Here is a 24,917-nt window from a genome sequence, read left to right as displayed (position 1 = left end):
TATATTCAAAATCTTTATGATCAGATAGAATCAACTTATTTTCAAAAATAATATTCCTCATAAATAGAAAACAAGATAGGCTTTTGGAAAAAAGTTGGAAAATATAAGAAAGTGACAAGAAAAAGTTTACCTATAATCCCTCTATGCTTAGTCGCTCAGTCGTATCTGACTCTTTGTGACCCCATGGACTTCGGCCTGCCAGGTTCCTTTGTCTGTGGGGATTCTCCAGATAAGAATCCTGGAGTGGGTTGCCATGCCCTCCTCATAACTCATAATCCCTCTAATGAGGGATATCCATTGATAATATTTTAGTATATCTTCTTGTTTTCCAGCTTTCTCTCTCTCACTCTCTTAAAATAATCTTCTTTATGGTTTTTCCCCGACCTCAAGTATTCTTTTAAAGCATGATTTTTAGGCTATAAATGTTCTGCAGAATATTAATTGATGCCAGTCATTCTCCTTTTGATCCTTATGGAGACATTTAACTTGTTGCCATTTTCCTCTGAGGGAATTAAGGCTATGATACACTTTGTACAATAACTTTTGTGTGCATCTCTGATTGTGATCTCAGATAGATTTCCAGAAGTGGACTTATGAGGTCAAAGAGCATGGTATGTCTAGACTAGTGATGAGTACAACCAAGATGCCCTTTACAAAGACTGAAGAGCCTACACTGCCTCCAGCAGTGTGCATATTTCCCAATCCATTGTCTGAGTCCTCCTCAGACTCTGAACAGGGATTGTTTTAAAAGTTGACCCGTGAGGGGGGAAAAAGGGCATTCCCTGGTGATCTGGCGATTTGGAAGAACTCTGGGCTTCCACTGCAGGGGGCAAGGGTTCAATCCCTGGTCGGGGAACTAAGATCCCGCCTGCTGCAGTATAGACAAAAATAAAATATAATAAAAGTTGACCTTTGGGGCCTCTCTCCATCCTTATAAGATAAGGTATGAGTAGAGGGGACTTTGCCTTTCTGCTCCACCAACTCATACCCATGACCTCCACTGCATCAAACTTCAAATGTAATGAATTCCCAAATTATGTGAATAATAGATGCTAAAGAGGACTGTCACAAAAAAATGAAAAGGGTTTGAAAAGAGTTTCTAGTCTCCATTGATTGCTATATATTTTTAAAAATAAAAAATATGGTTTTCGTTCTCTTATTTTCACTCTTCCTATGAGAAATTACAAGAAAGTACAGAAAAGTGAAAGAGAAAAAAACTGCCAGTCATCAATTTTCCCACAATCCAACGTTAACCACTGTTAACATTTTGGCATATTTGTCTTCTTTTTTAAAGTTAATGTTTGGAATATTGTACAAATAATATATGCATATATGGTTTTATTATTTTAAGGTTAGCATATTATAGATGCACTTCAAGGTTTCTTTATTTTCTACCCCATCCTAAACCCCCCTCCACCTTCCTAAAGGCCCTCTAGTTTCAGGTTTGTGACAATATTTCCAATCCTTCAAAAGAAAATATTTTTGCATGCACAAATGTATCTTTTGGAAATATAAACTATTACCATGATGCGTTTTGCCAGTTTTGCATCAGTGGTAATTCTGCTGCATTATTTTTGTATCTTGCTTTTTTTTTTAACCCCACTCCATTCTATGCTTCTGAGATTCATCCATGGAAATACTTGTGAGTTAATCCATCCCTTTAAATGTTACACGATTGCCTATTGTACATGAATATTTTGCATTTTCATTTCCCTATTAAAGATATTTTCATTTTTTTTCCTCTGTTGCTAACACTGTGGCAGCAACCCTCTTCAAGAGCACAAGGGAGTTTTTCCTCCACTTAATTTCCTGGAAGTGGAGTTGCTAGATGAGGTTTTTCAATTTCAGTAACACCAAATTGCTCTCCAGAGCAGCTGTAATGTTTACAACTCGACCACATATGTAGTGGAATATCAGTCTCCTCTCACCCTTGGCAACATTTTGTCATTCTTATGGGGGGAAATCGGTATCTCTTTGCTTTTATTTCCAAGTAATGGTAAGGTTGAATATCTTTCTACACACTCTGCAGCCACCTGAATTTCCTCTTCTGGAATATACACTGCATGACTCAGTGTTTGCATCCATATTTGTAATATACATGGAACTGACATTTTCTTTAATTCTGCTGTTTGGTATCAAGATTAGACTAGCCTCATGGAATGTGTTGGATAGACTACTTGATCCTGTTCACATTCCACTGAAGCTTGCATTGTATAGTTCTGTTTTGTTTTTTGGTTTTCGCAATTTTTTGTGCGTATACGTATCATTCCAATAAAATTACCTCGTTCCAGGCATTTTGGCAGTTGGAGTCAATCTTCTATCTTACTTTTTCAGTTGCATCGATGATTGTTGTTCTACTTTTATTCTTTTTGGACCAAGTTTTGTAATTTGCATTTTTGTCAAAAATTACTCCTTTTATCTAGGTTTTCAAATGTACTGACATAAAGCTGTTCATTGTATACTCTGATGTTTTCTAACATTTTTACTCCATATGACTATGGTTTCCATAGTCAATTTCACTTCCTTTTTTCATTTTACTCTTCTTTCTTTGCTTTTAAAAATTTCCTTTTATTGTCTCTTCAGTTTTTATTTTTGTACCTCTTAAACGGAACACTTAAATTTTGTTTTCTTGCTTTGGAATAAGTACCTTAAGACTATAAATACCCCCTCTAATTGTTCTAGTTAGATCTCACAAGTTTTATGTCAGGCTTTTATTGTCATTTATTTCTAAATATTTTTTAATTTCTGTATTGGTTTTCTTTTCAAGCCATGTGTATTTTTCTGTTTCCAAATGTATGTTCTTTTTCTTTTAAAGATGTATTATAAAATCTTTTAAAGTAAAAAAGATATATAATAAGAAATAAAACAAATAAGCTTAAGAAATAAAACTGAAATGTACACTGATGATTTTCAATTTTATTTTATGTGAGTAATAGATGCATATGATAAAAACCAAATCATTTTGTCTTCCTGGCTCCCTCCTCAGAAGTAACTGCAGTTACTAATTTAAGGTATATTCTGTGAATCAAATGGGTTTCTTTTTGGCTCTCTTTTTGTTGTTGATTTTTAATTTTACTTCGTTGTGGTTTGTGAATACAGTCTGTAGATTCTTTGGAATTTATTGAGGCTTCCTTTGCGGCCACTGTGTTTGAAAAGAACAGATGTGCCAACGTTCTTTGTCTAAAATACAAACCTGACCTCATCACTTCCTCTCTGATAGCGTCTATGGTCCTCAGGTTAAAGACCTACTGCCCCAGCCTATGATTTTGCCCCCAGCTTCCTCGTTAGCCAAACCTTGAGTCATGTCCCTTTGGTACAACACATTTACAGACATGGGACTCATACCTCTGAAGGTCAACTTTCGAAAGAAAGGCTTGTCTTGTAGCAAACAGTCCAAAGTCTGGCACTGCAAAGGTCCTAACAGATATTCATTGAGCGAACTAGAAAATGGACTGTCTTCTGAAGGTGGAGTCACACTGAGACAGGAAGGTCACCCAGTGGGAGGTGGTCACTCCCTTATCAACTCTAATCCTTACTCTCTACTTGCTTCTCCTGAACCCAGCCTGCCTCATGAGACCTCTGGTTACGGCACCCTCTATGTCAATTTCTCAGCCCTTTCCCTCTTCCCTACCTCTGCCTGCCCACCACTGTGGATCACTTCACAGGTCCTCCCACCAATGCCCTCCAGTTCCTTTGCCTTCTACAGTCAGTTGCATAGGCCCAACCAAGACCCACCCCAGGATGAATCCATGCCGAGCTTCTCTTCTGAGGCTCCTGACGTGGGGATGGGAGATTGCGGGAAGGACCAGTCCTCTCTACACATTTATTGTTTCAACCTTAGCTGAAACCTCACTTGTGCATTCTCTTCGGCAAACCTTTTGACTCTGTTCAAGTCCCCTCGCATTTCCCCAGCTCCTTTATTCAGCAGAATGACAGTTGGCTAATTTTGGGAGAAAGTAGAAAATATCAGGGGTGAACCTTTATCAAGTCATTTCAGCTCCTTTCTTCCTGTTTCAGAGTGTCTCTCTTCCTGTCTAGGGTAAAAGTAATCCTTTCTATGTCCTTGACCCCATCCTCTCCTGTCTCCTGTCTCCCCTGTTTTTGTTCTATTTTATTCCTTCTGCTCCTGCATCTCCTCTTCCTAAACCATCTTTCCTAAAAGTAGTCAGCAACCTCCACTTCAGCTTCCATGCATCCACTTCTCCTGGAGGCCAACTAGCTTCCTCCCCTCTCTATGGGCTCTTATTGGCTCTCTGATTCTAAATTAGTATCACTTCTTTCTTGATCTCTCCAGAATGCTGACGATACTGACCATGCCCTACTTCTCAAAACTCTCTCCTACCTATTTACCCCGACACCATTGTCTTGAATCTCTTTCTTCTCTTTCTACCTCCTTTCTTGGCCCTTCGATCTTGAAATGTCCCCAGCGTTTTCTACTCCTGGTCCTCAGTTTTTATTTCTCCACACACCAGGAAGCACACGATTCATTACAAACAGGTGTAGTCTCTACCAAGCTCTGCACAAACACTGCCATGGGGAAGGGCAGGCTGAGTGTCACTACATTGCCCCACTTTTCAAGAGCTGTCAGATACCTCAGAGTTTTAACTGAAATGCTTCTACTTTAAATAGGGATGATGGGCTGAAACTTTGCCAAAAACTTTGCAGAGTAAATAAAGCATGGACGGTCTCATTAGGGGTGTTCTTTTCTTATTTGACTGCCCCTAAGGCAATTTATAAGGTATGCTTTATTAGTAATGAAAATTCACATTTACTGAGGGTTTACTCTGTGCCAGACACTCTTGTAAGTGGTTTGCATGTATTAACTCATTTAGTCTTCACAACAACCCTATCAACAAAGTGCTATTATTATCCTGCTTTATAGAAGGAGCAAACTGAGGTGGGGAGCTTCAGTACTTTGCCCTGGGTCTCAGAAGTTTTAAGTAGGTTTCAAATCCAGAAGGCCCAGCTCTGGAGCTCAAGCTTTTAACGACTGTACTCTACTGCTTTCCTCCCCGTGTAGATGAGGGAACTGAAGTCCAGACAAACTGAGAAGTTGTCCAAGATCACAGGAGTGGAAAACCCCTCAAGAAGACTTGAAGCTATCATCACAGGGATAGACACTTGTACTTTCTACTGGTCTGTAATCAGTTACCTGTTGCCCCTGCTAGACTGCACGACCAGCACTCAGACCAGGGTCAGGAATACAAATATGTGTAAATATGAGTGTCCAGGAGATGCAAAACAGTCCTTTCACCTCTATTAATAACGTCATTTACTTCTCACAACAATCCCCAGGTAAGACAGTAGTTAACATTTAATCACTTCCATGCACCATTATCGCTTTTAAACCTCACAAACACACTGTTTCATTGGTAATATTATTATCCCCATTTGACAGAATAAGAAGCTGAGGGTCAGTGCAGCTCAGTGACTTGCAGAAGATCCGGCAACCAGTACGTGGCAAAGCCAGGATTCTAGTTTAGGCTCTTTGACAACAGAGGCCTCGTTCTTGACCATGGGGCAAACACTATCAGTTCTACAGATAGGGAAACTGCCCCAGGACAGAGCATTCAGTTGTGCCCATGAAATCGAACCCACTAAGTAGGGCACACAGTACTCTTGTTCTTCCTCTTATTGGGCCGCGGGGTGCCACTGCGAGGTGGGAGGCGGAGGACGAGAAGAGGAAGCCCTTTTCCATAAGGTACAGAGAGTCGCGTAGGATGCGCTAACTCCGGACCTAATTGACAGATCCCGCGGCACCATGGCAACGGCGCGGGCTGCAGAACGGAAGTGCGTCACCCTATGGGAGGGCTAGATCTGCGATGGCAACCAATGGGAGCGCCATATCCGCGTTCGCCCCGCCTAGAAGGAGGAGCCGAACCCTCCTTTCTGCCTTCGTCGTCGTCTGTGTGGACTGCGCTTGGGCGCTGTGGTGGGTAATCCGGGCGTCGTGGCGGGAGGCTGAAGGGAAAAGAAAACGGCCGCTTGGAAAGGCGAGGGGCGGGCAGCAGGTGCGGGTCAGGCCCCGGGGTCGGTCCCGTGCTGTGCCACAGGGTGTCGCCGGGGTCCGGGGGCCTGGGGCTTCTCAGTTCCTGGTGGGGAAACTGAGGCCCCGAGAGGGGCAGCAGAGCTAGGCAGGCTGGAAGCTAGGCCGTTACACGCAGACGGACGTTTTAAAGCCGTAATATTAGGTGGAGAAATACTTTAAATCAGAATATTAGTTGTAAAAGCGAAATACAAAATTGACTAATCTGAGTAAGTACGGCCTTCCACTGACCATGGTTTCAGTCTTGACAGCCTCTATGCTTCCCCACTATTTTGGGTACAGAACTTATTACTTTGTACAAGTGCGCAGCTCCTTATTTCAAAGCCCTGAGGCTACATGTGTTCAGAATCCCGAATTTCTCGAATTTTCCAAAGGTAATGTGCATACATTGTAGGTCCTGTCATATCTTCAGCAGGGTCTTGAACAGTGTCTTGTAATCTGATACTTTTTTCTCAGCTAAATATATGCATATGTACACTTATGTATGGGGGTAAATAACAACCCTAAATAATCTCACCTTAGGTTAGATCAGGTTTTCAAACTTAAAAGATTTGCTTTTGAGAATGTGTTCGATTTGAGAATTGCAGAGAAGGGACCTGGATGATAATTTTATTGTTCACTCATATTTCTTGAATATTTGAACCGAGGGTGTCAGAATTCCTAACTCTGCTTTTGTATGGTCACTCCCTGTCTCCATTACTAAATCTGTTGCCTTCTTCCTTCTCAGCCTGAGGTTCCTCATCTGTAAAATAGGATCATGCTTTCTTCATAAGATTCTGACAAAGATGAAATGAGACTGTGCCCATGAAGCATTCACACTGTGTCTGGCACTTGGCACAGGTGGTTATGTTTGAGATTTTCTTATTCCACAAACTTTTCTATTTATAAATTATTTGGGTAGGTAATACATATCCATGGTTAACCCCTGCCCCCTTCATAGAGGCAACTGACTTCTCTGCACAAACAAGCCTTATGTATTTTTCACCTTCACTTCCCCCACTGCTTTTCCCCCAGATTATAGCACTGTATACGGTTCTGTACCTCTTCCTTCTTATTAGCATTAATTTTGGCTATTCCTTAACATACTTATATCATTTTCTTTTTTTATTAAGATAGTAACACACAACTATAAAATATATGTTTGAAGAACAAAAGTACAGTGACCATCCACCACCTAGTTAAGAAATAGAACATCATTTTCTCAAAGCCTACATTAAATTCTTTTCTTCCCTCCCCAAAGATAACCACTGCTCTGAGTATTGTGTTATCATGCCCTTGTTCTTCTTTGTAGTTTTTAGTATTATCTCATGAATGCAATGTATGGTTTTTGGATTTAATATAAATGGGATCCAAATATATATTTTGTGTGACTTGATTTTTGCATATAATGTTATGTCTAAGAGATGCATCCATATTGCCATGAGTAGCTCTACTTCATTGCTGCTTTGAATTCCATGGTATGTTTATAAATGCTTTTATGTAGATATTCTTGAAACTGTTGCCAGATTTTTGCTGTTACAGCATGCTACTTTTACCTTAGGAAGTTTATAAACCTACTTCCTGAGGTAAATGAAAGCTTCTGTAAGGCATATACCTACGAGTGGTTTTGTGGGGATATGAGATTTGCTAATGTTATCAAATAAACATCTGAAGTAATTATAAGGGCTTATACTCTCACCAGCAGTTGATGCAAGTTTCAGCCTCAGCCATTCTTAAGAATATATGCCTGTCTGGTGATGGATAAAACATTAATCACTATGGTTTTAACATTCATTTGCCTGTTGAGAGAGTGAACATTTCTTATCTTAATTTATTAATCACTTGTGCATTCTCTTTGTAAAATTTTCCATGTTCATTTTTCTCTTCCAGTTGTCTTCCTCTTACTGATTTGTAAGAGTTTTTTTTTTTTTTTTTAAATCTCATTATGGATCTTTTGTGGTTTAAATGTGTTTCAAATATCTTCTAGTTTGAGCTTGTCTTCTGTTTCTGACTCCCCTGCTTTCTGTTTTTGGTGAGCAAAGTTCTTAATTTTAAGAAAGTCGATTTATCAGTGTATTGTATGGTTTGTTTTTTTCGTATCTTTTAAAGAAGTCCTTCCCTACCTTTGGGTCCTAAAGATAAACTCCTGTGTTGTTGTCTAAAAGTTTTATAGTGTTCCTTTCTTATGACCTTAACCCTCAAGAATTGGTTTTTGTGGATACTGTGAAATAAGGGTCTAATTTTATTTTGTTCATGTATGTATAATGGGCTGTCCTGGCACCTTTCATTGAAAAGTGCGTTGCCCTGGAGTTCCATTTCTGCAGCATGCAAAGTATCCATATATATACCCTTTTCTATTCCTTAATTGTCTGTTCTGTTCCATTGGCCTTGTTTGTCCATTTCTGTACTATTATCACAACTTTATTATTATTATCACACTTTTTTCATTACTCTAGCTGTATATATTCGGAGAAGGCAATGGCACCCCACTCCAGTACTCTTGCCTGGAAAATCCCAAGGGCGGAGGAGCCTGGTAGGCTGCGGTCCATGGGGTCGCTAAGAGTCAGACACGACTGAGTGACTTCACTTTCACTTTCATGCATTGGAGAAGGAAATGGCAACCCACTCCAGTGTTCTTGCCTGGAGAATCCCAGGGACGGAGGAGCCTAGTAGGCTGCAGTCCATGGGGTCGCACAGAGTCGGACACGACTAGCGACTTAGCAGCAGCAGCAGCTGGATATTAAGTCTTGGTGCCTGGTATGACAAGTCCTCCAGGAATGTCTTTGCCATTTTGTGTTTACATTTTCCGTTTACATTTTAGAATCATCTTGTCAAATCACACAGTCATGCCCACCAAGCCTGTTAGGATTTTGATTGGAATTGTTTTGATTCAGTTACATTGGATCAATTTGAATTTTGAAGTGACTGCTTTTAACTTTCATCCTTAAGTGTTCTGTGTGCTGTGGTTTTTGTAGATGTCATTTAGTAAAGGAAGTTTCCTTTTATGCCAAGTCTGTTAAAAGTTTTTATATGAACGAATGTTGAATTTTATTAGCTATTATTTTCTGCATCTATTAGGATGATTGTGTGCTTTTTCTCCTTTATTCTGTTAATGTGATTGTTAATGTTGTTGTTTAATTGCTAGGTCGTGTCCAGCTCTTTTGCGACCCCATGAACTGTAGCCCGCCAGGCTCCTCTCTCTATGGGATTTCCCAGGCAGGAGTACTGGAGTGGGTTGCCATTTCCTTCTCTGGGGGATCTTCCCAACCCAGGTTGCTCACATTGATTTTGTCCCCTGACCTCTCCAGCTTTATTGAGATATTATTGACAGATGCCATTTGATTGACTTTCAGTGTTAAACCCTTGCTTGATGACAACATATCATTCTTTTTGCGTTGCTGGATTCGGTTTGTTAATGTTTTTGCTTAGGCCTACTGCATCTGTGCTCATGAAAAATATTGAACTTTTCATTTTACTTTCTTTTGACGTCTTTGGTAGGTTTCTGTGCCCGACTTATGTCAGCCTTATCAGATGCTTTGGGGACAGCTTGCTCTTTTTCCGGCTCTGTGATAGTTTGTGTAACATTTGAAGTTATTTGTTTCTAGAATACTTGGTAGAACTTCTTGATAAATCCATTGGGACCTGAAGTTTTCTTTGTGGGAAGATAAATTTCTCGTAAAATGTCTATAATGGTTCTAAAATTGTTTACGTTTTAAAATAATCTTTAGTTTTGAATGAATTCTTGTGACTTTATACATATTTAAAATTCAGATTAATTTGTCTATAATATCTTTTTAAAACGTTTGTGTCTGCATTTGGTTTCCCTTTTTCATTCCAAATGTTATTTATTTATAAATTTTCTCTCCTTGAAAAATCTTGTCAGAGGTTTGTCACTTAATTATTTTTTTCAAAGAATAATTTTAGTTCTGTTGATCTTTTCAGATATGTACTTATTTTCTATTTCATTAGGTTCTGGTCTTTGTTTTTTTTTGTTCTTTAACTTTCTTTGTATTTAATTTGCTGTTATTATTTTTATAGCTTCTTGATATGGGTGTCTAACTCACTAATTTTCATGCCCTCCCCCCTCAAGTATATATAAAAATTTAAGGCTGTTAATTTCTTTCTTCTGTTTTAGTTTCCTTCCACTGGTTTTCTGTGTGTAATATTTTGTTATTTTCAGTTCAAAATATTTTCTACTTTCCATTAATAATTCCTCTTTAACAATGGCTTATTGAGGAGTATGTTTCTTAAATTCTAAACAGCTTTTCTAGTTTTCATTTCTGGTTTCCACCTGTCTTGCACTGCTGTCAGAGAACATATTCTGAATGAGACCAGTCCTTCATAGTTTGCTGAGACTTGCCTTCTGGCCCGTATGTGGCAGTTTGCAAAATTATTCTGAGTATGCTTAAAGATTCTGTATTCTGTTGCTGTTGGGTGCAGTGTTTTATGCATGTCCATCGGATTAAGCTTTTTGCTGCGTTTTACAAGTCTTCTCTATAAACTTACAGATTCTTTTTATTCATTTTATCAGTGATTGAGAGGACTATGTTAAAATCTTCCACTACAGTTATGGATTTATATGTTTGTTTTTGTAGGTCCGATTATTTTTGCCTTAGCTACTTGGAGGCTCTGATATTAGGTGCTTAAATATTTAAAATTGTTAGAGCTTCTTTGGAACCGAACCTTTGTATCATTTTATGGGGACCATCTTTATTTCTAGTAATAATTTCTGCCCTAAAGTCTATTTTGTGTCATATTAATATTTGGTTAGTTGGTATATTTTCCTATCCTTTTACTGTAAATTTTTTGGCATTCTTATGTTTTAGAAGTAACTTCTATGTCATATAGCTAGGTTTTATTCATTATTCAATTTGGTAAGTTTTTGATCTAACAGCCTGGCTGTATCATCTATTTAAAGACCCATAGTTTCTAGAATAAAAGTCCACAGAATATTCTGTTCTTATCCCTGGAACAACCACTGACAATTAAGGGTGTACTCAGTACTAAAACGGACTTCCCGGGTGGCTCAGTGGTAAAGAATCCACCTGTCAATGCAGGAGACGTGGGTTCGATCCCTGGTTGGAAAGATCCCCTGGAGTAGGAAATGGTAACCCACTCCAGTATCTTGCCTGGGAGATCTCGTGGACAGAGGAGCCTGACTTGCTACTGTCCACGGGGTCGCAGAGAGTCAGACATAGCTGAGCAACTGAGCATGCACACACAGTACCTAAAAATTGAATGAATGAATGAAGATATCCTATCCTAATGACAGGAAATACACTTGGCAGGACTTGAGCACTTTCTGGAGCTGAGTCAACCCCAGAGAAGAGGAGGATCAGAGTTTGAAGATTAGGTCTGTGGTGTCTCTATGTCTGCGTGGACTGTAACACCAGAACCAATGATTCCGAAAGGAGGACTGCAGGGAGGAAAAGGGTTGAGGAAGGAGAAGGTGGGTCCAGCTGAGGGGTTGGTTGAGATTGAGATGCTGGTGAGATATACTTGAGGGTAGCTAGCAGGCAGGCAGAGGGGCTGGTCGTGAGATAGTGTGTCTTCTTAGTTTTGAGGCTTAGCCAATGATGCCTTTAGAAAGAAGAGTAACCTGCGTATCTCCTGGTCCTAGTTCTTGGCAGACCATTGGTAGTCATATTTCATTTAAACTTCATCATATGTGTTAAAGATAGTATTATCCCCATTTTATAGATTAAAAGACTGAGGTTAAGCATATTAGCTAAACCTCTGTTTATTCTGTGTTACATTTCCCTAAGGTAATAGCAACTTTCTGATAAGATCATGGCGTCATGGGAAGTGGATATTAAAACCTCAGGATTCCAAGCCCCTCTGCAGTCAGAACTTCCAGAAAAGACCTGGAGATCTGCATTTGTAATACACAAGTTGGGTGATTCTTACGATCAGGCGAGTCTGGCAAGCACTGGTCTCGGAGCCCTCCGTCTAGTTCTAAATAAACCCCAGGTCTTACCCCTGCACTGCACCACCTCTCTGTGGCAGGAACAGGTTTTTAGATCAGACTTGTGCTTTTTTTTTTTTTTTTTTTTATCAAGGCTCCTTTTATCAGCTCTGATCTTTGTGGTTTGTGGAAAGATAGCGTTTTAGTAGAGAGCAAGGAGATTTTCACAACACCCTGCAGTCCCAGCACAACAGTTGTTTTATCAGTGGTTTGGGATAGGAGAGGGAAACCAGCTCTTATTGTTTCCTCGCAGCTCTCTAAGCAGTGAACGTTATTCTAATTTTATAGTGAGAAATGGGACCTCAGCTAAATTTATCCCAGACCATAGACCTGGTGGGAGGTTGAGCCAACTTTCAGACTTGGAATTGTCTACTAGTAAAAATGGCTAACTTTTTTTTTTTTAATAGCATTTAGACTGTTACCACCAGGCTTCTATATGTATATTTTAAATTGAGGTATAGTTGTTATACAATATTTTAAGTTTCAGGGGTACAGCAGAGTGATTCACAACTTTTAAAGGTTATACTCCATTTATAGTTGTCACAGGCTGTTACGTTCTTTGTTCGTTTATCCTCATAGTAATTCTAAGGAGGATGTTTCTGTCATTCTCACTTAACAGATCAGACGCTGAAGCGCGTAGAGGGTCCATTTCCCCATTTCACACCCCTCTGTGGTGGAGCAGCCTGTGAACCCCGGCGTTCTGGCTGCTTCCAGAGTCCATTTTTTCCACCAGTTGTTGTTGTTTAGTTGCTAAGTTGTGTCCGACTTTTGTGACCCCATGGACTGTAGCCTGTGCGGCTCCTCTGTCCATGGGATTTCCCAGGCAAACACACTAGAGGTGGGTTGCATTTCCTTCTCTAGGGGATCTTCCCAATCCAGGGATTGAACCCACATCTCCTGCATTGGCAGGCAGGTTCTTTTCCACTGAGTCACCAGGGAAGCTCAAGCTTCTTACCTCTGCACAGTACTAACATGCCTCGTCCCTGACGTGTGTCCTTTTCACCTTTTTACTAATCAGCGTGATGAACTTGATTCTAGAAACTATCACAAACTTGTAAATTGGAACGCAGCATGGAGTATCACTTCTGGTATGCTCGGATGTGACTGGATTTCCTTTGCTTCCTTTTTTAGCTCCTCCATCCATGCAGGGCAACACGAGGAGAACGGGTGTCATGACTGATGTCCACCGGCGATTCCTGCAGCTGCTGATGACTCACGGTGTGCTGGAAGAGTGCGACGTCAAGCGCTTGCAGAAGCACTGCTATAAGGTCCATGACTGTGAGTATCCTGCCCTGCTCCCAGGCTGCTCTGCTGCCGTGTGATCAGGGACTAGTGACATTGGACCCACACCGCGCACCCAGTCTGCCCATACTCCTGACCTGGGCGTTCAGGTTTCTCACCAGCCCATCTTTCTCATCTTCAACTCTTGATTTTTTTTTTTTTTAAGTAACTCTGACGTTTAGCCCAGTGGCTAAGAACCTGGACTCTGATGGCTGGATAGTCGTGGTTCACACTAAAGCGCTAGCGCCTTCTCCAGTCCGAGTTTCTTCAGCTCTGAAATGAGAATGTTTGTTTGTACTTGGCACCCGGGGTGGCTCAGAGGCTTAAGAGACATGATACGAACTACACACCTGGCATGGGAGGCGCTCAGGTGGCTGTTGACGTAAGAGGGCAGCTTCGCACAGTGGTGGAGGGCACAGCCTTAGACTTGGCCCAGCTGGTAAAGTTCACCCCTGCCTTGTGCCAGCTGTGGGCCTTGGGAGCGTCTTCTCAGTGGGTTGTTGGGAGAAGCGAAGATAATACACGTGGAGCACTTAGAGACAGGACCTGGTTTCAATAACTGGAGGTCTCAGTAGAAGCAAGAGGATCCATTTGGACAGATCAGTGAAACCCACATTCATAGATCTTACTCAGCTGAATGTCAGTGTGGGTAGATCTCATTGAGTGAAAAAGTTGGTAAATTATACCTATTGTACTTGTGCTAAGTTTTTTGTAAGACATAACGATCTTTATTGTTCGTGAATACATACATCTGCGTGTAAAAATCTAAAAGTGGACTCTCAAAGGATGTGGGGTGTGCTGTAAGGTGCTTGTCTTTGGGGAGAGGAGGAGGGGGATCATTTTGTCATTAGAAATCAATGGACACCTCATTGTCTATTTTGTTCTTTGAAAAAGAAAAAGACTTGAAGTAAACATGGGATTATTAGGATAGTGTAGTGGTTGTCCTGATTAACAGGAATAAGTGTTTTTTTATTGTACGTTTTTGTCTTTCTGTAGTTTTGTGAGTTTTTTTGGCTGTATCAGCCCTTAGTTGCGGCATGAAGGCGCTTCCTTGTGTCACGCAGGATCTTTCATTGCGATGCGCGGACGCTCTAGTTACGGTGTTTGAGCTCAGTAGTTGCAACAGTCAGGCATAGTTGCTCTGCGGCTTGTGGGATCTTAGTTCCGCGAACAGGGATCGGACCCATGTCCCCTCCTCCCGCCCTGCATTGCAAGGCAGATTCTTAACCACTGGACCACCGGGGAAGGCCCTCTTTGGATATTTTTAATTTTCAAAGGAAATAGCTAAGCCAAGAGGGCTGGGGTAAGGTGTGAGCGGGGCACTGGGGACACTGGTCAAGGGACCTGAGACTAGCTGCCTTGTTAGAGAACCGTAGTCTGTGTTGTGACGGAGGCAGAAGCCAGGTCCCCAGGAGCTGAGGGGGGAAGAGCAGTAAGGGAAGACAGGGAATACAGAGCAGTGTCCTTCCCGATGTGCAGGAGGAGGCGGACAGAAGGGGGTGGCGTTTAGAGAGGAGGCAGGGTTTGAAGTGGCTGGTCTGCTGATATGTTCATGGGAAATCCTGGGAGCTGGATGGTGCATGGCAACAAGTTAAAAAACTTGGAGGGGCCCTCAGTAAGGAATCCCTTTAAACTCCACTTGATCCTTTGTGTCCAAACTTAATTGACGTATGAACCTTGGGAAACTCTGGACAAGAACATATGCTGTGTGGGAAGAGAACATGTTCTTGTGGTGTGTAGGTTTACACGTTATGAAGAGCCCATAATTGTACTCCGTAGTCGTGGGTTTTTTTGTTTGTTTGTTTTTGTTTTTTAATTCTGTGGACATTGCAGACCTTCTGGAAGGATTTGAAGCAAGACAGTGACATAGTTATTGCTGTGCTTGAGACTTCCCTCCTGGTGAAAATACATCTGCTCTGATTGCCTGTACCGTGGTGGATCGGGGTCTTTGGTGAGAGCCTCAACCCTCTCCAGTATTCTTGCCTGGAAAATCCCATGGGCAGGGGAGCCTGGCCAGCTGCAGTCCACGGGGTTGCAAAGAGACATGGCTGAGTGACTCATACTTTCACTTTTCCTTTATAGAAGTGGAATATTACACCTATTAAGCTCCCTTCTCTTGCTCTTTAAAAAATACAGCAGGACTTTAACCTGGCCATGAGTGTCCTTCAGCGATAGGCAGAGTCATGTTTTTCTTAATCTTACCTATGTGACCGTTTCTTCTCTCTTTTAGTTTGTTATCTAAGTCCTGACTGTGAGCTTTATTGTTGATGGGGAAGTTTCAGAGCTGACTGTAAGGAGCTGTATGATGCCTCAGTACTAAGAATGAAAGTGTTTTTGCCTTTATTTGACCTTTAAAGTTGTCATGACCTAATTTAGGAAAGTCCTGTAAAATGTGTCTAGGAATTGATTTATTCTTCACATTTCATGTACCATTTCTGTTCGTCAAGATCTGGTCATGGCTAGGATAGTCAGGATAGAACTGCAGATGTGTTCTCCCATCTTTCATTAAAAAAAAGGAGAGCGAGAGAGAAAAGCTTGTTTTTAAGTGTCAGTGTTATTTGAGAGATTAATATCCCCAAGGGATGATGAAAAGAAATCATCTAAAATTAAGTAAAAGCTTAGAAGACCAGTATTATTAATCTCCTATCATTTGAAGAGATTCCTAGGAAATTCCCCATTTACCAACTAGAAAAATGTTTAGGTCCTCAAAGGAGGACGAAGCAAAGAAGTCATTGAAACTGCAAGTTATTCTTGCAGTTTCCCGTAGCGTTTGTCCCTTTTATCAAAACACTTCCTAATTTGGGCTCCCCTGTTACTGTCATTAGGGGAAGACCAATTCCCCACATCTCTTGGCTAGTAAAGAATTATTATTATTATTATTTTTTTGACATCCTGGTATGAAGCCTTGGCCTTTCTTCCTGTCACTGGAGCAGCTTCAATTTTGGCCCAGGGCTTGTGTGCAAGCATGTGGCCGTCCGGCAACACTTCCTGAGACTCCCCGGTGGGCCAGGCCTCTGGGCAAGGGCTGATGACACAGAGATAAACTTTACTCTGGGTTTTGTGAGTCATGTACACACAATCAGACAAGTTCAGTGTAAGCCCCCTAGATGGGCGTAGGTACAGGAGGCCTGTGGAGTGCTGGTGAAGACTTGTACTGGAGGATTTCCCCTTTTGACCGGGTTAGAGCAACAGGGACTCTTTACTTTCCTGTCTGAAGCAATTGAAAAATGGACAAAATACTTGCAACCCTGAACTTTAGTCAGTGAAGGACAGTGATCTCTTGAGAGGTGAGCAATGAGGGTTTTTTCCATCTTGACACCAAATATTCATCATCATTTTTTTTTTCCCCCCAGCACTACCTTCCCAGTTCTCTGCATACCAACTGGGTATGCAGTGTTCAGTGTCCAAGAACTCAGTTCAGTTCTGACACTATGTACCTGGAGTTAGGTGTCAGATCCCACCAGTGAGGGAGGGACTTAGTCCCATGAGATTGCACCTACTTCCTGTGCCAGTTGCAAGTCCTGAGCCACCCATTCTTCTGACTGACTGACTGTAAATCAAGGGTTCTCATGACACCCTCCTCAGGTTCAATACTTTGGTAGAATGGGTCTTAAAACTTAAAAAAACATGTTACTTGCCTTTGCTGGTTTATTATTTGTCTAACTGTTTGCATCCCCAGGGACTGTAGCCCACTAGGCTCCTCTGTCCATGGGATTCTCCAGACAAGAATACTGGAGTAGGTTGCCATTTCCTCCTCCAGGGGATCTTCTCAAATTAGAGATTGAACCCACATCTCCTGTGTCTCCTGCACTGCAGGTGGATTCTTTATCCATTGCACAATTGGGGAAGCTTTTTAAGTTTATTGTAAAGGATATAACTCAAGAGCAGTTGTACAGATAAGATGCAAAGCCAGGCTCTGGGAGGCAGGGGTGGTTTGGAACCTCCATGCCCTCTCTGGGTGCTCTACCCTCTTAGGGCCTTGATGTGTTCACCGTCAGAGAAGCTCTCCATATCTCAGCATTTAGGGATTTTTTAGTGCAGGTTTTATCACATAGGTGTGATTGATGAAATCATTGGCTAGTGGTGATTAGCTCAATCTCCACTCCCCAGATTTGTGGAATGAGGCTGAAAGTTCCAAGCACCAAATCAAGGCTTGGTCTTTCTGCAAGCGGCCCTCATCCTGAAGTTAGTTAGGGACCTGCCAAGAGTCATCTCATTAGAACAAAGGACCTGCCTGTCACCTTGTCACTCAGGCAATTCCAAGTGTTTTAGGAACTGTGTACCAGTAACCAGGGACAATGACCAAGGATCTTTCTTACACCACAGGGAAAAGTGGGGTGAGCACTACAGTTGCCTCCACTCACTGCCATGAGAGCGTCTTCAGGCCATGGCACAGGGGGACCAGGCAGAGCCAGACAGACTCTCTGAGTTGAGGAGGAGCTGAGAGCTCAGGAGACGAAAGCAGCTGGGGTTTGCAGGACAGGGTACTGGAGAAGAGAGGTGCATGGAGACAAGAGTAGAGATCTGCAGAGCACCCCTCCACTCCTGTCAAGGGTCGAGCTGAGAACTGATCAGCAAGGAGCTCCCTGAAGCTAAGGAAAGAAACACTTGAGAAAAAGCATTAGGGAAGCAGTGTGGGATTTTCATATGGGGCTGGGAATAGTGCCTGTTCCAGGCTCAGATGGCTTCCCTGGTGAATTCTACCAGACCTTCAGGGAAGAAGTAATACCAGTTCTACCTTAGCTCCTCCAGAAAACTGAAGAGAACACTTCCCAACTCATTCTGTAAGAGTTGCATTATCCTGATACTGAAACCGGATAGATACTGCAAGGAGAGAAAACTAAAGACCAAGATCCCTCATGAATGTAGATACTAAAGTTCTTTTTATCTATTTATTTTTGGCCATACTGGGTCTTTGTTGCTGTGTGTGGGCTTTTGCTACTTGTGGTCTGTAGGTTTCTCGTTGCTGTGGCTTCTCATCTCTTGTGGAGCACGGGCTCCAGGGCACGTGGGCTTAAGTAGTTGTGGTGCATGGGCTCAGTAGTTGTGGCTTAGTTGCCCTGAGGCTTGTGGAATCTTAGTTCCCCGACCAGGGATCAAACCCATGTCCCCTGACTTGGCAGGTGGATTCTTAACTAGACCACCAGGGAAATCCCTGTAGGTGCTAAAATTCTAAACACAATTTTTGCCTGTTTCATTCAGCAATATGTAAAAAGGATGATATGAAATGACCAAGTAGGGTTTACTCCAAGCATGCAAGGGGTAAGCACTTGAAAATCAGTCAGTGTAGTAATTCACTATATTAGCAAACTAAAAAAGCAAAACCGTAAGATCATCTCAGTAGGTGCAGAAGAAGCATTTGACAAAATCCAGTTATCTTCACTGACATGATGAAGCAGAAGTCTCTTACAGAAAACCAATGAGATCCTCCTGAGCAGGGTGTAAGCAAGATAAACAGGACCTCAAGGCTTAGAGCAGGAGAGAGGAATCAACAACTGTCTTCACAGAGTTGAAATATCTAAAGTCTATTCTGATTTGAAAAAAAAAAACAAAAAAACCTTCAACGAATAAATAGGAAAGGAAGGGAATTTCCTTAACCCAATAAAGGGGATCTGTGTAAAACTACAGCTAATATACTTAATTGTAAGAGACTGAATACTTTCCCCTTGATTTCAGGAGCAAGACAGGAGTGTCTGTTCTCATCATTTCTGTTCATCATTGTACTAGAGGTTCTAGCCAGTGCACTCAGGCAAGGAAAAATAAAGGCATCCACATTGGAAAGGAAGAAGTAAAATTGTCCATTTCCAGACGTGCTCATCTGTGTATTACAAAATCTGATGGAATCTTTGAAAAAGCTACCAGAACTGATAAGTGGATCTAGTAAAGTTGCAGGTTGCAAGATCAGTATACAAAAAATCATTTGCATTTTTTATGTGTTAGCAGTGAATCATCAGAAATTGAAAAAATTTTTTAAAGCACCAAATTTATATAGCATCAAAATATGAAATACTTAGGAATAAATCTGACAAAAATTTATAGGGAGCCCTGTAAACTGGAAATCCCAGAATACTGCTGAGAAAAATTTAAAAAGAGCTAAATAGACACACCATGTTCATGGGCTGGAAAATTCAGTATTGCTAAGATACCAGTTTTCCTCAAAATGATATGTGTTAATACATTCAACTCAATATCACTCAGACTGAAATGATTTGGTGGCATTTCAGGGGGCTTCAGGGAACTCTGATCCTTGATGTCTCAGCACAGAAAGAATCCAGCGAGAGGCAAAGTGATAGGTAAGAAGTGATTTATGAGACTAGGATGCTTGTGAGGCTTACAGATAGGCCAGCAAGAGGGTGGCATGTGCCAAGGACTTAGTGGGCTCCAGTTTTATAATCACAGGAGAAGTGGGAAGGAGTTGAAAGACTACCTTCTTCCTTATTCTTGAGTAGATATCATGCTTCCCTCATCAGCTCCTCCAGGTTGGGCAGGGGAGTTTTTCTTGTTGCTACATGGTCAAGCTGGGACTTGTCATGGCACAGTGGAAATGAGCAAAAAGGTAGTAACATATGCTAAAAATTGTAAATCATTTCAGGTTTTAGTATAATGTCACTCTATTCTTAGATTTTTAGTTTTGGTGCAAGCAGAGGAGTGTGTCCTAGGAATCATTAGCTCACGGGCAGGATGTGGGTCTCATGCCACCACTGTTGTAGTGTTGTTATTTTAGGGTGGGTCTCATGCTCCTGCTGCATGGTTTTGTTGCCAAGCAAGCCTTCTTGGTTTTGTGGTTAAGCAAACCTGCTTTCTTGAGTGATCGTTAACTTACGGGGGTCTCCCATACTTCTTGCTTTACTTACAGTCCCCTGAAAAGTGAAAGTCGCTCAGTCGTGTCCGACTCTGGCCTGGTAGACTGTAGCCTACCAGGCTCCTCTGTCCATGGAATTCTCTAGGCAATAATACTGGAGCGGGTGGGTAGCTGTTCCCTTCTCCAGGGAATCTTACTAACCCAGGGATGGAACCCAGGTCTCCCACATTGCAGGTGGATTCTTTACTGTCTGAGCCACCAGGGAAGCCCTACAGCCCCCTAGTGGGATTAACTGTTTAATTATCTACTTTTTCCCTTTACTCTGTTCCTATCAGAATTCCAGCAGGGTCTTTTTTTTTTTTTTGTAGAAATTGAAAAGCTGATTCCAAAATTCACATGGAAATCCAAAGAATCAAAAAGAGCAAAAACTGTTTTGAAGAAGTCAAACTTAGGGGATTAATGCTAATTAATTATCTGATTAATTAGGTTAATTAGGTCAGTTAAGATGACCTGATTTTAAGACATTATATAACTACTATATCAAGACAGTGTGGTATTGGCATAAAGAAAGATCTACAGGTCAGTGGAATACAATAGAGACAGCTGATTTTTGATAGACATGCGAAGGCAACTCAGGGAAAATAGTCTTTTCAAAAAACAATGCTGAAATAATTAGATATCCATCTTCAAAAAAGTGAACCTGAGCCAACTTTGCACCGTATATAAATGTTAAGATTAATCATATTCCTAAACATAAAACCTAACACTATCACACTTCTAGAAGAAAATATAGGAAGAAACCTTCATGACCTTGGATTAGGCAAGATTTCTTGGATATGATCCATAAGAGAACGAATTATTAATTGCACTTCAAAATTTTAAAATTCTGCTCTTTGAAATATACTTAGTGCTTAGAGAATGAAAAGACAAGCCAAATACTGAGAGAAAATATTTGCATATCACATATCTGATAAAGGGTTTGTATCCAGAATATATAGAGGACTCTCAAAACTCAACACTTAGAAAAATACAACCCAATTGAAAAAGGGACAAAAGACTTGAACAGACACTTCACCAAAGAAGTTCTGTGGATGGCAGACAAGCACACGAAAAGATGCTTATCCTTTCATTAGACCTTAGGGAAATGCAAACTAAAACCACAGTGAGAGACCACTAAATGCCTGTCAGAATAGATGTGGTTTAAAAGACTGCGTATCATGTGTTGGCAAGACAGCGGAAGAACTGGAGCACTCACCTCCTGTTGGGTATAAGATGCTATAGCCATCTTGAAAAACAGGGCGGCAGTTTCACGACAGCTATTTCTCTCTCATGTATTTGTTTTTAGGCTCAAGAAATGAAGATATATGTCCACACAAAGGCTCAGGCCTAAGTCTTCAGAGTAGGTTTACTTGTAATGGCCCCAAAATGGAAAAAAAAAAAAACCTAATTGTCCCATCGACAGGTGAACTGATACATGGACTGTGGTGTTATCCATCTGATGGTGGGTTCTACTTAGCATTAAAAAGGAACGAACCATTGCTATGTGCTACGTTATCAATGAATCTCAACATGGTCATGCCCAGTAGGGAAGCCAAGCAAAGGGGAGTATATACTGTATGAATCCATATATACACAGTTCTGGACAGCTCATACTTAGCTGTAGTGAGAGAAAGGAGTTCAGCGGTCTCCTGGGGATATGGCGCAGGGGAGGGTAGTGAGGGGTGGGAGAGGGATGACACACAGACATGAGGAGACTTGTAAGTGGTGACAGATAATGCTTAGTATCTTGATTGTCGTGGTGGTTTCAAGGGTCTTACTAAATTGTGCCCTTTAAACTTGTAGGTGAATTGTATCTGAACAAAGCTGTTTAAAAAAAATCTGCATTTAAACCAGCTTTGCTACTTGGTAGCTGTGTAACCTTGATCAAGTCACTCAACCCCAGAGCTTTATGAATGGAACATGCGGCATGTGTTCTGTGGCCTGTCAGTGCCGTGTAGGGAAGTCAACAGGTTTCCAAAATGTAGCTCATTCTCTTGGTCTCATAAGGCCCTGTGTCATCAATGTGGGACTCAATGAACATAGATGCAGCATTCAGGAGAAGTATTCTTTCTGCTTACCTGGAGAGGCCCCCTCCTCAAAGTGAGGAGGCCCCCTCCTCAAAATGACTCCCAAGACAGTTGGCGTTCAGTTTCCTAAAAACAAAGCAAGCATGGAAACCTGAATTTTGAAGCCTTTGTAAGAGGCCCAGGAGCCCTTGGGAAGTAGGTATTTCCTCCTGATGATGTTGTCAGGGAATGGTGTTGCCCACCTTGGGGGATTGAAGGGGCCCCGAATCTGAACCTGACTCTTGGTTGGAATGTGTGGCTTTAAGGGCAGAAGCAAAATGTCACCACGGTCCACAGTTTCATGGCAACAAGTCTCTCAAAGTTACTTGCCTTGTTAAACTCTGGGGGCTGGTCTTTCTGGTTTTGTGTGGTTGAACGTGTTGAGTTTTAGGAAATCATTGGGTGCAGCCTCCTTGTCTTAAGAGCAGGAAGTAGAAATCCCTGGAGTGTGGATTGCTGTGCGGCCCCTTCTCACACAGTGGCTCTGGGCTCCCCCCTCCACTGCCCCGTGCTGCCTTCCACATTAGCGCCAGATTCACTGAGGGCCTGCCTGGATTGAAGCTCCTAGCCTTGCTTTTTAAATTTATTTTTTATTTTGAAGTAGTTCTAAACTCACAGGAGAGTTGTAAGAACTTCCCCTACCCTGAATCATCTGAGAGTAGGTTACCAGTTTGAAATTCTGTTACCCCTACATTCTTGGGGTGTTTCCTTCTAGCAAAGACATTCTCCTACGTAACCACAGGACGACCATTAAAACCCAAACATTAACATTGATGCATCACTATCATCTGGTCCACAGATCCCGTTGGAGTTTCTCCCGTTGTCCCAATCACGTCTTTTTTAGCAAAGGAGCCACCCCAGCATCACGTGTTACATTTCGTTGTCATATACAGTTTGTTGGAAGGACAAATTAGGTAGAATGTCTAAAATCTTAGATTGAAAAATTGACACATTATTTCAGTGAGTAGAATAAGCAATAGGATGTTCAGGCAAAAAACTAGTGAACTGAAGTGCATGTACCAAAAATAGGTTAGGGGACACTGTCAGAGGAACGTGGGAGTGATGGATATTTTCTGTTTGTCAGACCTCTCCTCCTCGCTTTGTTTTTCTCGTGTGGGTTTACACGGCCATTTCTGCGCTCAGGGCTCCGGCTCATGGTGCGTGGCCTGTGTTAGTGGCGAGGCAGTGCTGCTGCCCACCTTTCCGCTTAGTATTCCATCCTGTGTCCGCAGTCACGTTTAAACGCACCTTCTCTTTCCACAGAGGACTCAGTGATGATCAGATGCTGGCTCCAGATAAGTTTTCCTCCTACTTTTAACGATCTCATTGCACATTCCTCTCCTTTCACTGTGATAATAACCTTACTGCTGTCAGCCCGCTTGCCTTTCCAGTTAATCAGGGGGGATTACGCGTGTGCCCATAACTGAAAAGTGGCATAAAATTAGCATGAAGAGTAACATCTCCAACGGGACTTGATGAATTTTCAAACATATGGAATTTCACAGCAGGCAGCTGTGATATGTGCTCAGGCTGGAGCTTTTGGGTTCTGGAAGTTCTGCAGCCAGGAGGGAACGAATGCTGTGGCTTTCCCATCTCTGGCTCTTGAAAGACTCACTGCGTCCAAGTCCGCGGGGTGAGGTTGTGGCGGGGTGGGCACGGTCCCTCCCAGGCCAGCGTGGATCTGCTGAGCTGGGACCTCGGTGTGCTGCACGCTCTCCCAAGCATGGGCCTCATTAGGTCCGGAATGTGTTTCGCACTGCATCCCCCCAGGAGGGGCGGACTTGTGGGTGTGTGGGAGGACTGGCAGTGAGTTCAGCAGGAGCACCACACACACCACTGGCAGGAACAAGGAAGCCTTTTCTTGAAGATGTGAGTTCAAATCAGGGACTTGGAAAAGTTTTTTGGTTTTTTGTTTTTTTTCACTTTCTGTCTTTGCTTTCTGTTTTGTAAAGGAAATCTGATTTACTTCATGGAAAAGTTGTGAGGGTCACACAGGGAGCTTAGGTGACGTGCGTGGCTTAGCGTACTTCCTGCTCCTTGCAGCCCCTTCCTTCCTGCTCGTCCCTCCCCATAGTGTCCACTCTCAGATCCCGGGGCTGGGGGTGGGGAAGTGAGCCCCAGAAGGTCTGTGACATTGGTCCTCAGTGCAGTGGGAATTGCGATAGGAATTCGTAAGCTCAGTCTCTTTCTTTTTTTCCCTAAAATTATTTATTTTTGGCTGCACTGGGTCTTCACTGCTGCGCGGGCTTTCGCTAGTTGTGGCGGGCGGGGCTGCTCTTGGTTGCCGTGCACAGGCTTCTCATTGCTTTAGTCTCTCTTGTTACAGAGCATGGACTCTAGGGCACTCGGCCTTCAGTGGTGGTGGCACGTGGGCTTAGTAGTTTTCGGTTCCTGGGCTCTAGAGCACAGGTTCAGTAGTTGCGGTGCATGGGCTTAGCTAGTCTGTGGCATGTGGGATCTTCTTGGACTAGGGATGGAACTCATGTCTCCTACATTGGCAGGCAGATTCTTTACCACTGAGCCACCAGAGAAGCCCTCTATAAGCTGATTTTCTGATACTGGGGTTTTCTTAGAAAATCTAGAAAGTGTGGTCATCGTTTCCTCGGAGAAGGAGATGACGAGTGCAGGTGCCGAAGGGGTGTGAGTGCCAGGGGAAGGCTAGCACAACTGAGTGTAGAGCGAGCAGGCACACACGAGTGTGGCCGGGAGTGGTGGGAGCCACGGGTGGCTTCCAGGTGG

At 42.3% G+C, this 24,917-nt stretch overlaps 1 protein-coding gene across 2 annotated transcripts in view; it reads left to right on the top strand.

The window, feature by feature from the left end:
* The first annotated feature begins 5,891 nt into the window (after positions 1-5,891).
* NSMCE1 (NSE1 homolog, SMC5-SMC6 complex component) overlaps positions 5,892-24,917 on the top strand; it is a 35,472-nt gene continuing 16,446 nt past the window's right edge. The window contains exons 1-2 of one of the 2 annotated variants that reach the window (XM_024984993.2): positions 5,892-6,011; positions 13,122-13,268. In XM_024984993.2, coding sequence (XP_024840761.1) covers positions 13,133-13,268 — 136 coding nt within the window. In that variant the 5' untranslated portion in view covers positions 5,892-6,011; positions 13,122-13,132. 2 annotated transcript variants of the gene reach the window in all.

The sequence above is a fragment of the Bos taurus genome, chromosome 25, assembly GCF_002263795.3.
Source record: "Bos taurus isolate L1 Dominette 01449 registration number 42190680 breed Hereford chromosome 25, ARS-UCD2.0, whole genome shotgun sequence".
Classification (NCBI taxonomy): domain Eukaryota; kingdom Metazoa; phylum Chordata; class Mammalia; order Artiodactyla; family Bovidae; genus Bos; species Bos taurus.
This window is presented reverse-complemented; position numbering and strand designations above follow the sequence as displayed.